The 12,774-nt window shown below is 35.2% G+C and overlaps 1 protein-coding gene across 2 annotated transcripts; it reads left to right on the top strand.

Annotated features, from left to right (window-relative positions):
• The first annotated feature begins 591 nt into the window (after positions 1–591).
• Positions 592–12,007, top strand: dcaf17 (ddb1 and cul4 associated factor 17). 2 transcript variants are annotated; one of them, XM_051708128.1, is made up of 14 exons: positions 592–1,225; positions 1,309–1,412; positions 1,603–1,693; positions 1,781–1,917; positions 3,647–3,725; positions 3,813–3,902; positions 4,000–4,107; positions 4,756–4,861; positions 5,249–5,391; positions 10,112–10,221; positions 10,811–10,832; positions 11,114–11,197; positions 11,329–11,484; positions 11,575–12,007. In XM_051708128.1, the coding sequence occupies exons 1-14, from the start codon at positions 1,058–1,060 to the stop codon at positions 11,692–11,694; spliced, it is 1,518 nt and encodes a 505-aa protein (XP_051564088.1). In that variant the 5' UTR covers positions 592–1,057; the 3' UTR covers positions 11,695–12,007. The 2 variants fall into 2 exon arrangements, with proteins under 2 accessions (XP_051564088.1, XP_051564087.1); XM_051708127.1 differs by having other exon boundaries at positions 10,811–10,898.
• The last annotated feature ends 767 nt before the right edge of the window (positions 12,008–12,774 follow it).

The following is a 12,774-nucleotide window of genomic DNA, read 5'->3' as shown; positions in this document are numbered from 1 at the left end:
TGTGATGAGGAGCAGGACACACGCTGGCCCTGAATCGGGCTAATCAGCTGGGAGGGGGATAAAGACTAGCTGGAGGCGCCAGTTCGAGAGAGAGTGAGACGCACGCGGCCGCGTTGCATGTGTGTCTGTGTTTGTTTATGTTTGTTTTAAGTTCATTTATATCATTAAAGTTTATGTTGACTGTTCAGTCGGTTCGCGTCTCTTCTTTGCCCATCCTTGAACTGTTACATATATATATATATATATATATATATATATATATATATATATATATATATATATATATATATATATATAAGTTAGAACAACTTAAAATAGATGCTAAATGTATTTTGTTGCATTCAAGAACAATAAAAAGAGAAATGCTTATTCAAATATAAAATAACAAAAAGTAAAAAATAATCAGGTGCCAAAGTACATAAAAAAAAAAAAAAAACAACAGCATAGAAAAATGCCACGTATATATCACTATCATACTTATTAACAATATTACAGGCTCTAAAATGGTTTACAGCAGGACCATTTCATGTGGCATTTCACTGTACATTAAACTACATTTCCCAGCATGCAACAGTGAAGATGTGACGATGACGACGAAAACCCGGAAGTTTAAACGCATGTGAACAGTGTGTATCCTATAATTTCAATGTAGCCAAAAAACTTACTACTTCGAGCAGAGACCATTGTGAGGTTGTATGTGTGTGTGTGAATATAATATACAATCCAGCCAAAGATGCGTTTTGGAAACGCCTGTCACGCGGATATATTGAAACAATGGAAATGAGAAGTTATCATACTAGCAAGTATCGTCTGTTACATCTAAATCTTTGATTTTTATAAGTTTGTAAAATGTTTTTACGTATATCTGACTATTTAAACCATGCTACACTAGTACATTCGTTTAAGTTGTTAGTTGTTGTAGTTGGTATATAAATTTGAGCAACACTACGACTGCGAATCTTGGAATATAAAAAGATAGAGAATTGACCCGGAAATCATTTAAATGGCGTCTCTGAAGATTATGCCGCTCAGTTTTGTGGTATCCAGTGTAATTTAGATGAATGGCCTTGATTCTTCCCTCATGTGCGCGCAGCGCCCCCCTGCGCGCACACGCACCAAGAACAGCTGCGCTTTCCTGACATTAAGATCATATGGACTCTCCTCCAATGACTTTGGCAAATTATTGGGAGCAAATCTCAAGATCCTTAGAAATATTATTCTCCAGGTGAGTATTCATTTCTTTTAAATGTCTTTTGACGTTTTTATAATTTGCTTAATGTTAATTTAGGCTATATCATGACTTTATAGGATGACACAGAATTCATAAAGGTTTGGAGCAAGACCTCCAAGTCTCTCATCTCTTATGAAAGTGGGCGGATATACTTCGATAATTACAGGTGTTGTTATAGCAGGTAAAGTATATAACCTAATGTTATTATCTACAGTATGTCATCTAGATTTTTGCCACTTTAAAACATTTTTTAAAAAAAATATTTTCTTTGAACAATTTATGGAACTTTTTTCCCCCATTGATGCTAAAATATGATCTGTAAATTTCATTGTTCTCATTTACCTTAAGTGCATTTTTACAACTAATCACAGCCTCCTGCCACAGCCAGAACGGCTGTATGAGCTCCCCAAATCTCCCAAAACGGAGAAGATTGAAGATTCATTATTGTGCCAGTGTCCTCTAGTGAGTTACATCATCTGCTGCACATCATTCATTAACACATCCAAGAGATGTTAACATGTGTAACATGTGTAATTTATATTTTTGCAGGGCAATGTTTTACCAAATGCTTCAGACCAGAAACCATGTCTGTTGGCTCTTACAGCTAATAACTGGTTATATCGGCTCTCAGCAGACACAGGACAGACTCTGCAGCGGGTCTACCTCTCCTCTCATTTTAAATTCAGGTGATTTAGTCCTAACATTATTCTAAAAGCCGGACACCCATCACAGATTAAAAAAATAGAAAAGGTAATTCTGTTTTTATATCTCACTATTGTGAGTTTCTATCTTGTAATTACAAAAAATAAACTCGCAATTGCAAGATTTAAACTCGCATTGCGACATTATTTCTTACAATGGCGAGTTTATATCGCTTAATTGCGAGTTTATATCTCACTATTACAAGAAATAAACTTGCAATTGTGACTGTATATCTCTCAATTGTGACTTTATTGCTCACAATTGTAAGTTATAAACAAGTTATAAACAATTGCGAGTTTTAGTAATTACGAGAAATAATGTAAATAAAGATTTAAACTCACAATTGCGACTTTCTTGCAATTGCGATTTTATATCACACAATTGTGAGTTTAAATCTTACATTTGTGACATTATTTCTCGCAGTTGTGAGCTATAAACAAGTTATAAACAATTGCAAGTTTATATATCATAATAACAAAAATATTCACAATTGCAAGTTTATTTAGCATAATTATGATATATAAGCTCACAATTGTGAGTTATAAATAAGTTATAATCAATTGCGAGTTCATCTTATAATTACGAGAAATGAAGTCGCAATTGCTGCTTTATTTTTTTATAACTGCAAGTATATTTTGCATAATTACGACATATAAGCTTGCAATTGTAAGTTATAAATACGTTATAAGCAATTGGGAGTTTATCTCATAATTATAAAAAATAAAGTCGCAATTGCGACTTTATTGTTCACAGTTGTTAGTATATTTCGCATAGTTACGATATAGAAGCTCGCAATTGTGAGTTATAAGTAAGTTTTAAACAATTAAAAAGCTTAAATGAAAAAACTGATTGAAAATCATGCTTTAAAAATGATGTTTTATAATTATTATTATATCTCACAATTGCAACTTAATTTCTCGTAATTATGAGAAATAGCCCCAATTTTAAGTTTAAATCTTGCAATTGTGACTGCAAGTGTGACTTTCTGCTGCAATTGTGAGTTCTAAACAAATTCTAAACAATTGCGAGTTTAAATTTCATAGTTACAAGATATTTGTGAGTTTATATCTCCCAATTGTGTATTTACTTTTCACTCGTGAGTAGTCGCAACTTTGAGATTAAACCTCACATTCATAATTATGTGATATCTCGCAATTGCGACTATTTCTCGCAATTGTGAGTTATAAACATGTTATAAAAAATTGCAAGTTTATTTCTCATAATTGCAACTTTATTTCTTGCAATTGTGAGTTATAAATAAGTTCTAAACAACTGCAGGTTTATCTTGTTATTCTGAGAAATAATGTTGCAATTGCAAGATTTAAACTCACCATTGTGACTTTATTTCTCACAATTACAAGTTTATATCACACAATTATGACTTTAAATCTCAGAATTGCAAGATATAAGGTTGCAGTTGAAAGAAATAAAGTCAGAATTACCTTTCTGATTTTTTTATTCCGTGGCAGAATCAAGGCACCATACATTTTCACCTGTACTAAAGAATGTATTGAATGTATTATGTATTGCTAATAATTTTGGTTATGATAAGCTGCATATTATGTAATGTTTTGCTTTATTTTCTGCCAAAAGCATTTACAGTAATCTTATTAACGTACCATATGAAATGATGCCAAGATCATCTGTTTCCAGTTTTTGGAAAGTCTATGTGTGTGATTTATCTTTGTTGTACTAATAACTGTCTGTTAACAGGTCTTTGGGTTGGGACTCTTCCCCAGAGACATTTTATGTCAAATCCATTCAGAGCAAACAGACAACTCTAGAACGACAGGTTAGACATAACTTCTCTGTTCTCATCTTATTTATTTATTTATTACATATGCAGTTGGGTCACACACTCTATCTCTCTCTCGCTCAGGCTGGTGTTGACAATAACATCCTCATGCGCTTGGCCATATTTCAAGTATTTCCTCTGGAGCTTGTAGGAATGCTGGAGATAAATAAAAGAGTAATATTGGCATTAGTACATACAAATGGACATAATTTTATGGTTGCATTAGCATTTTATAATTAAAGAATTAATTTAAAGTGTTTTCATGCCTTAGGTCTTTGGGAAGACTGTTGTGGATGTGCTGCTGTCACAGGGAGTGTTAGCTGTGTCACACAGCTCAAAACATGTCAAGCTTTACAGTTTTGAGTACATTCTTAAAAAGGTAATTTAAAGGTGCACTCAGTAACTTTTGTCTTTGTGTCATCTTGGACTTACACTGACACCTAGTGGCTTGGATGCAGCATTATTGAAAATCAATAGTTTTCAGTTTCAGATGTCATTGCAGAAATGTAGTATTCACAGTCAGTCATGATTACTTTAATCAATGAGTGAAAGTATCAAATAACAGCACGGTTACTGAGATTAAGTGAGTAGTATTCGGCTGGTCGTATGATTCTAACATGGCAGCCCCCATGTGTGGACCCTCTCCATGTAGAATAAAACAGCTTTTATAAGATTACTGACATGACTGGAGTCTTCATTTTAATGTGAGTGCTCATGGTTTCCTACATATATTGCAAAATTACAATTCATGTCTTTAACAGTTAAACTTATTTAATGAGGAAAAAATTACTCTGTGCACCTTAAATTTAATTGAATATTTATCCTGGTTTATTGCCTTTGACCCTGTTTGTGTACAGAAAATGTTTGTACTGTCATTTCATATGTAGTATATGTGTGTGTGTATGTGTATATATATATATATATATATGTATATATATACAGTGTGTGTGTGTGTGTGTGTGTGTATATATATATATATATATATATATATATATATATATATATATATATGAAATGATCTGTTTAGTTCAGGATTGAGGAGTTGACTCTGGGACATCAGTGTGATCTGAATGGGTCGAGAGGAATTGTGGGAGAAGCTCCATATGGGATTCCGGTCAACATTCACATTCATGGTGGGTGATCAATGTCTTATATAAATGTAACAAAGCTCTAGTAACGTACATTGTATGGGGTCCCGAATGTAAAACAAAATGCTACTTTTAACTGGTTAACATTCCAAAATTAGCTGAAATAAAAGCAAGAAATAGTTGTTTTGTTGAATAGTTTGAATATAGTCACCAAGAAGTACATAAAATATTTTCTTTACCTAGACCCTGTAAAGGTTGTATTGAAGAGAGTATTAGTGAGTTTGAACCACATTTGAGAAGATTTTTGATATTAAATTCACTGATTGTTAAATATACTGGGGTTTGTTTGAGTGGTGTGTAGATGCAGTGTCAATTACAGATGAATTAGTGTTATCACTGTAAGTGAGCTGTCACATGTGCTTCTGTCCACAGAGTGTCCTCCAGTTCTGTTTGAGATGTCATACTTTGAGGACGGGGTTCAGATCGGAGGTCATCCCTGGCACTACATCTACACTCCCAACCACAAGCGACACAGAGGAACACATCACATCTGCGCTATGACTGATGGAGCTGTGGTGAATACATGTGTATATATATTGACAGTAAAGTAACATGCAATGACAGTTCTAAAACGATTTCAAATAATGCATCGAAATATTCATGGAGGGGAGTGACGGAAGAGCATGTGGCATAGGAGATGCACACAACAAGTGTCAAATTTTACCTTGTACCTTTGTATTTTTACATATAAGAGGTCATTGTATTATAAAAACTTATTGTAAGTTTCAGAACTCAAAACTTCCAAAAAAAAAAAAAAAGCATTTATTGAAACCAAGCCGCAAAAATGCCTTGTTTCTTTACTTTTGCGACTTTTCTACATCACATGGGGGCTAATCAATTCATTACTGCCTCCACAGCAAGAGATCAATGCCTACTTTTACATCATCGCACGCTTGGCAGAAAGAAAGCAGAACAGATAGTCCTACTGTTCCTGCACACCAAAGGGGACTAACACAGGACACTTTTTTGTGCCCATCTAGACTATTTTGAATTATTTTTGTATATAAACATGCATTAGACAGACGTGTTTGACTGTTGTCGTGTGTCTCATGCCACATTTAAAAGACGCTATATCAAGTTGTAACATTTAAAAGGAGACCCCCATTCTGTTGCATTCTGCAGAATTGCATCTTGCTGTTTTGAGCATAAACTTAATGTCCTGGACACGTTCTTGCACCCATCTGTGCTATTTTTAATTGTCATCTATGTAAACATGCATTAGCTGGACGTCTTTGACTGTTTTGATGTGTTTCCAGCGATGCGCATCATGTTAAAATAGCAGAGAACCCGTCCTGTCTGTAAACAGACATGGAAGATGTGTGATGTGGGGGCTGTGAAGAACAGTGTCTCTGCTTTGGCCTTTGTTGAAGAATCCCAACATTAGGAAAGAGCGGCTGAACAGTTCCTGATTGCATCAGTGCAGGATTATGTATGTGCGGCACATTTCACTGTGGATTATATGTGTGTGTGGCTCATTACAGCAATGATAGCTTGTAAACAAGGCTTTGCCAAGGAACTGTTATTTAAAGGCAGGATTATGGGCAGTTAAAAACACTGTTGGACCCGACCGCAAAAACTAAGCAGCCAATTTCATTCATGAATGTCTCATCTGATGATGACTGTTTGATATTTATGGTTTATGGTGCTGCTGGGCTTAAGTAAACGTTTTTGATACATTCGCATGCAATGTGTTTTGTTGACTTTGTTGTTATTGTTATTTTGTGTTTGATGTGTCATGTGTAAACCCAAAAATTGCTAGTAGCTCTATAAGCATCGGTGGGTACAACTCCTTAGTAATGCTGCTAAAAAAAGACGTCTTCTCATGAACCCAGACACTCAGTGTAATGCTTGTGGAGATGAGAGATGAGGCAATGGATCTAATCGCAGCTCTTTAATGAAAACACAAATAAAACACTAGAAAACACGAGAAACACTGGAACCACTAGAAACAAAACATTAGTCATAAATGAACAAGAACCAAAAAAGACACAGAGAACACGAGGGCATTATATACACAAAGACTAATCTGTTAACAAGACATGGATGGAAACAATCAGGAAGGGATGAACTAAGTCACAGCAGGGACAGAGAAAACAAATTCAAAAGAAAAGTCCATGAATAATACTATCAATTATACTGTCAAAATAATAGTAAACACAAAGACACCATAACATTACACTCAGACACTGCTGTTATAGATCATGATTGCAAACAGAGAGAAAGTAGTCAAAAAATCCATGAGTGTGCATACATATACACCGATCAGCCACAACATTAAAAACACCTGCCTAATATTGTGTAGGTACCCCTCGTGCCACCAAAACAGAGCCAACCCACATCTCAGAATGCTCACCACAATTGTACAGAGCGGCAGGGTTGGGAGGGTTACGTTTGAAATGTATTCCACTACAGATTACAGAATACAGCATGGGTAGATTTTTTCACTTGTTTTGACTATAAAAACTCTGCCAGTACAGTAAGACAAAATACACATTCTCTGAAAAACCTAAATATTTTATGTAGTGTTGTTTCTAAAACAAGATAAATCAAATTGATCTTGTTTTAAGGATTTTTTGATATTTTTACAGGAAAAAAATACAAAAATTATTATCAAGAATATGATTTTTGCCCTAATATCAAAGGTCTTACTAGAATAAAAGAAATTATGATCCAACGTGAATTTTCTTGATAAAAATATATGATCGTGTCTGGTAGCATGTGCATGTAAAATGGCTAGAAATAGCATTTAGCATTTTTTTCTATTTCTTCTGCTCCAAACTTACTTCAAACTTACTTCTCTGTCTGCTCGTATGAATGTAACACATCATAAGAAAGTGTTTCACCGCTGTTCAAATGCACTTTGGATCGCATCATTTATATGTATAAATGTTTTCCATCTGAAAGGATTAAATATTAAATGAAACAAATGACAATAAAATGCAAAGTAATCTCTTCAGTAATCAAAATACTTTTTGAATGTAACTGTATTCTAATTACCAATGATTTAAATTGTAACTGTAGTGGAATACAGTTACTTACATTTTGTATTTTAAATACGTAATCCCGTTACATGTATTCCGTTACTCCCCAACCCTGCCGAGCGGTTATCTGAGTTACCGTAGACTTTGTCAGTTCGAACCAGTCTGGCCATTCTTTGTTGACCTCTCTTACCAACAAGGCTGTAACAAGGTTCGTTGTTGGATGGAAAGGAGGAAGCTGGGACCGGGTTGAACAATACACGTAGACATTTATTGCTGCACTGTTGTGTGTGAAAATCTCAGGAGATCAGCAGTTACAGAAATACTCAAACCAGCCCATCTGGCACCAACAATAATCTATGTGATTATCTAATAAGCCAATCATGTGGCTGCAGTGCATACAATCATGCAGATATGGATCAGGAGCTTCAATTAATGTTCAAATCAACCATCAGAATGGGGAAAAAATTTGATCTCAGTGATTGACCGTGGCATGATTGTTGGTGCCAGACGGGCTGGTTTGAGTATTTCTGTAACTGCTGATCTCCTGGGATTTTCACACACAACAGTCTCTAGAATTTACTCCGAATGGTGCCAAAAACAAAAAACATCCAGTGAGCGGCAGTTCTGCGGATGGAAATGTCTTGTTGATGAGAGAGGACATCAGAGAATGGCCAGACTGGTTCAAACTGACAAAGTCTACGGTAACTGAGATAACCACTCTGTACAATTGCGGTGAGAAGAATATCATCTCAGAATGCTATTCTGAGATGCGGGTTGGTGCTGTTTTGGTGGCACGAGGGGAACCTACACAATATTAGACAGGTGATTTTAATGTTGTGGCTGATATAATATATATATATATATAATTATGGAGGGCAAAACAGGAAATATATAAATCCGAGTATTTAGTTATAAATTCTGAATATATAGTTCTAAACTCTAATATATAATTGTAAATCTAAATACATAGTTATAGATGCAAATATAAACTCTACTTATCAGTCTGAGTATATAGTTATAAATCTGAATATAAAGTTAAATGTCCAAATATATAAATGTAAATCCTGAATATAAAGTTATTTAAAAATAATATTTAGCTGTATATTTGGATTTACAACTATATATTTGGGTTTACAATTATATATTTATAAATATGTATTCACATTTATAACTATATAATCAGATGGATCTTGTCTATAAGGTGCCATTTTTGCATTAGTGATTGTATTAATTCATGATGACTCTCACTTTAAGACGAGACAAACAGAGCATTGGGTGGGATTGTGTTTGAAAAATAAGTATATCTATTAAAGAAACATAAGATCTATTGCTGTGTTTCCATTCAAGTTGTGAATTTAATATATGCGAAAAACCATAATATTGCAAAAACAATGTGCGTATAAAGCCACTTTTCCATCCCATGTGTTCAAAAGAACAAAATCGCCACCTCTGGAGAAATTGTAGTCACTGTGACTCTTTTATTAATAAAATACTCTCGGTTTAGAGGACACAGAAAAAAACACTGTAAAGAAGATCATGACTGGGAGCGACAGCACATCACACAGTTCTGGGAGCACTATGTGTGTGCGTTCCACCTTCCTTATGTCTTTGCATTGCGGCTCTACAATTGCCTATATTTTTTAAAAGTGTCAATAAACCTGCTCTTCGGCACAGTTCAAGTTTGTATTCGACTTATTTGCTCTGCAAAATCAATGCAGGCTTTGAATTTTCTAGGCACTGTTATTTCAGGATAACCTGAGCAACATTTGAGCTGCGATGATTGGTCAACTGGTTAGTCCAGTTATGAACGAGTTATTCAGTCACATGATTTTTTTGATGCAGATATTGTATTGCTAATAAATTTAATAGGAGTTTATTTTGTAAAAGTGTTTCCATCATAGTTTATGCATATTTCTTCTTATCGAATAAAAAATCTATCTATCTCAAGTGAGCAGTTTTTTTTTGTGTGTCCAAAAACAGCAAATAAATGAATGTTTTGAGACTTTGGTGGGATGTCGTCATAAACTGTCTGTATGATATTCAGCCTTTGTTATTAAAAGTTCTGAAATTATGTAGAAATCAATTGGCTTTCATCTGTTTTAGTTCTCCAACTGTAGATTAACAAACAGTTAAGATGACTTCAATTAAAAAATTTATTTCATGAAATCTGTCTGTTTAAACAATTGTTCTTGAAGTTCCTATTGCTCTTGGTTATGAAGATCATTGATCAAGTGTTCTGGCATCTATTCACCAGGCTAAGAATGGTGTTCAGGACATGAAGTGTGACTCTCTGGAATCAGACTGGATCTTTTTCCACCCAGATGATTCAGGCAGGATTATTCATGCTGGACCCAGCACAATAAAGTGAGCATATAATAATCAACCTTAATATCCCCATAAAATTTGAATGACCTTCAAATTAAAGGGACAGTTCACCCAAAAATGAAAATTCTCTGATAATTTACTCACCCTTATGCCATCTGAGATGTGTATGACATTCTTTATTCTGCAAAACACTTTTGAAGATTTGTAGAAAAAGATCCAGGCTCAGCAGGTCCTTAGAATGGGAGAGGATGGTGATTTAGATATTTGTAGGTCCAAAAGCGAATCGATCAATTTGCACACAAATTGATCGATTCGCTTTAGAAGAGATTAATGTCACCACTGGAGACAGGATGGATTCCTTTTATTTGGACCTACAAATATCTAATCACCATCCTCTCCCATTCCAAGAAACTGCTAAGCCTGGATCTTTTTCTACAAACCTTCAAAAGTGTTTTGCAGAAGAAAGAAAGTCATACACATCTCAGATGGCATGAGGGTGAGTAAATTATCAGATAATTTTTATTTTTGGGTGAACTATCCCTTTAAGAGCATTGTTTTTACTTATGTACCATAACAGCCATATGCTTGTTTGTTTGAATAAATTAATTCTTCATTTTTTTTTATACAGTGTTCTGAAGATCATGGCTGAGGCAAGTTGTGACTGGAAGTATGAGATTGTCACCGAATTCTCCATCAATGCTGCTCGTGACAATAGTGTAATTGTTTTCTATGGTTTCATTATCTGTTGCATCAGAATGCCATTGGAATTTCTGGAATGTTTAAGTTTCATGTTCACCTCTCTATCCCAGCTCTCTGCCACCTTCAGACTCAGCAGAAATACCAGCAGATGTTTCTTGTAAAAGAGGAACATAACTGGAGTGAAAGGTTTTGGAATGGTTTGTATACAGTGTTCTTTGCTTCTTTTCCACAGGCCATCCCTCAGGTGATTGTGACCTCTTCTGGTCGTACAGTGAAGAGGAGATTCCAGCTTCTAGACGATGACCCTTTTCAAGAGGTATTATAATGACCAGCGTCTCTCTTTCAGGTTCTTCAATGGTTCTTTGCAGGGCTATTAGTTCTGCAGAGAGCCCTGTTTTTGGCTGTGTAGGTTCTCTCCAGTTGCTTTACGGTCATATTTTTTACTAGACATTCAGAATGGTGAAGTATGAGGATGAACTCGATCTTTTGGCCGTGATAGACATCACTCATGCTGAGGTAGAAGGACAGGCCCATCTGCGTCTACATGACAACAGGAAAGGTGTTTTAATGAAGAGAGTCCCCATAAAAGAACCATGGGACGTGGTAAGAATGACAGATTACATAAGCGTCTAAGATAACATTGACTGTATTTTGAAGTCCCTAAGCTAACATCATCTCTCCTCTGTTTTCCAGACTTACAGTCATGAGGTATACTTTGATAGAGACACTATTATTCACATGGTCCAGGAGAAAAATAACACATTCGGCTGCCATGTGTATAAAATGAAGAGAACACATTCAGATGAACCTTGAGAACATTTCATATTCCTCTCTCTGTAGATGACTAATGGACTGCAAGTGCATTTCTCACACAAAAAAATATATAAAGTATATCTGGTGCTGTATTGTAAATGGACTGATTTCTTACAGTTGATGATTTTTGCGAGTATTGCTGAGAATACTGACATTTCTCTTTAAATGTATGGAAACTTTTCACTCTTTCATTTGGACTGGAGAAGGCTTTAACATTGGACAAACACATGTTGATGACAACTTTATCCGCTTTTCTGTTTAGTTATTTTATTGAAATATAATTTTATTAATAAAGACTGTAGTTTGTGACGAATACTTCATTGTCATCATTGTGAAACTGAAGCATGTGCTGTTTCATAACACTTTAATGTGGTGAGTTACAAAACTGTGCTGGCAAAAAAGGAAAAGGAAAAAACCTCTGGCTGTGTCTCAAAACCTTGTAAACTGCCTAATTAGACAGCATTTTGGGCATCATAAGCATGTTCAGTAGATTTTAGGCATCGTAGGTCTAAATTTGGGGTCAAAACGTAGTGATATGTCTACCTAGAAAGCATTTTTGGGCATCATACTGCAGTTCTAAATTTGGGGTCACAACCTAGAGAGTTAATGACCCAGAATTTAAAAAACAAAATTGAGCATTATAAACAGACTATTTAGCAGAGACGAGCCACTTCTATTAAAGTGAGAAACTGGAACGCACAATGGTCAACAGATGTAGAAAGGAAGTTCCGCCTTACAGGTAAGATTTGTGTACTGAGACGGAATGCTGTGTCCTTCCAGACACGGGTGGAACATTGTTATGGACTATGTGTGACACAGACGGGTTAAGCCATTGTGCACCATCTCCATGATGCGAGCGGGGTGGTAAAGCTCATTTTTAGGGTTCCCCGCCCCTGTTTGCATGTGTTTTTTTTTAGCATAATCTGAGGTAAAGAAGCACAATTTATGATACCAGTGTTGTCAGATTTTACTGCTTATTTGAAATATGTTCTTTGATTTCGTTTTGGAGATTTTGGTTTTTCCCTATTCAAGTAGATAGGAGCTGCACTTTCGTGACTGGAAATAAAGATGGCCGCCAGT

The sequence above is a fragment of the Myxocyprinus asiaticus genome, chromosome 10 (assembly GCF_019703515.2).
Source record: "Myxocyprinus asiaticus isolate MX2 ecotype Aquarium Trade chromosome 10, UBuf_Myxa_2, whole genome shotgun sequence".
Classification (NCBI taxonomy): domain Eukaryota; kingdom Metazoa; phylum Chordata; class Actinopteri; order Cypriniformes; family Catostomidae; genus Myxocyprinus; species Myxocyprinus asiaticus.
This window is presented reverse-complemented; position numbering and strand designations above follow the sequence as displayed.

What these genes read in the sequence shown, in the direction of transcription:
- dcaf17 (XM_051708127.1), top strand. Translation starts at nt 1,058, where the DNA reads ATGAATGGCCTTGATTCTTCCCTCATGTGCGCGCAGCGCCCCCCTGCG. An exon ending in GCTGGACCCAGCACAATAAA is followed by an intron (nt 10,222 to 10,810) that starts GTGAGCATATAA and finishes TTTTTTATACAG; the next exon opens with TGTTCTGAAGATCATGGCTG. An exon ending in TAAAAGAACCATGGGACGTG is followed by an intron (nt 11,485 to 11,574) that starts GTAAGAATGACA and finishes TCTGTTTTCCAG; the next exon opens with ACTTACAGTCATGAGGTATA.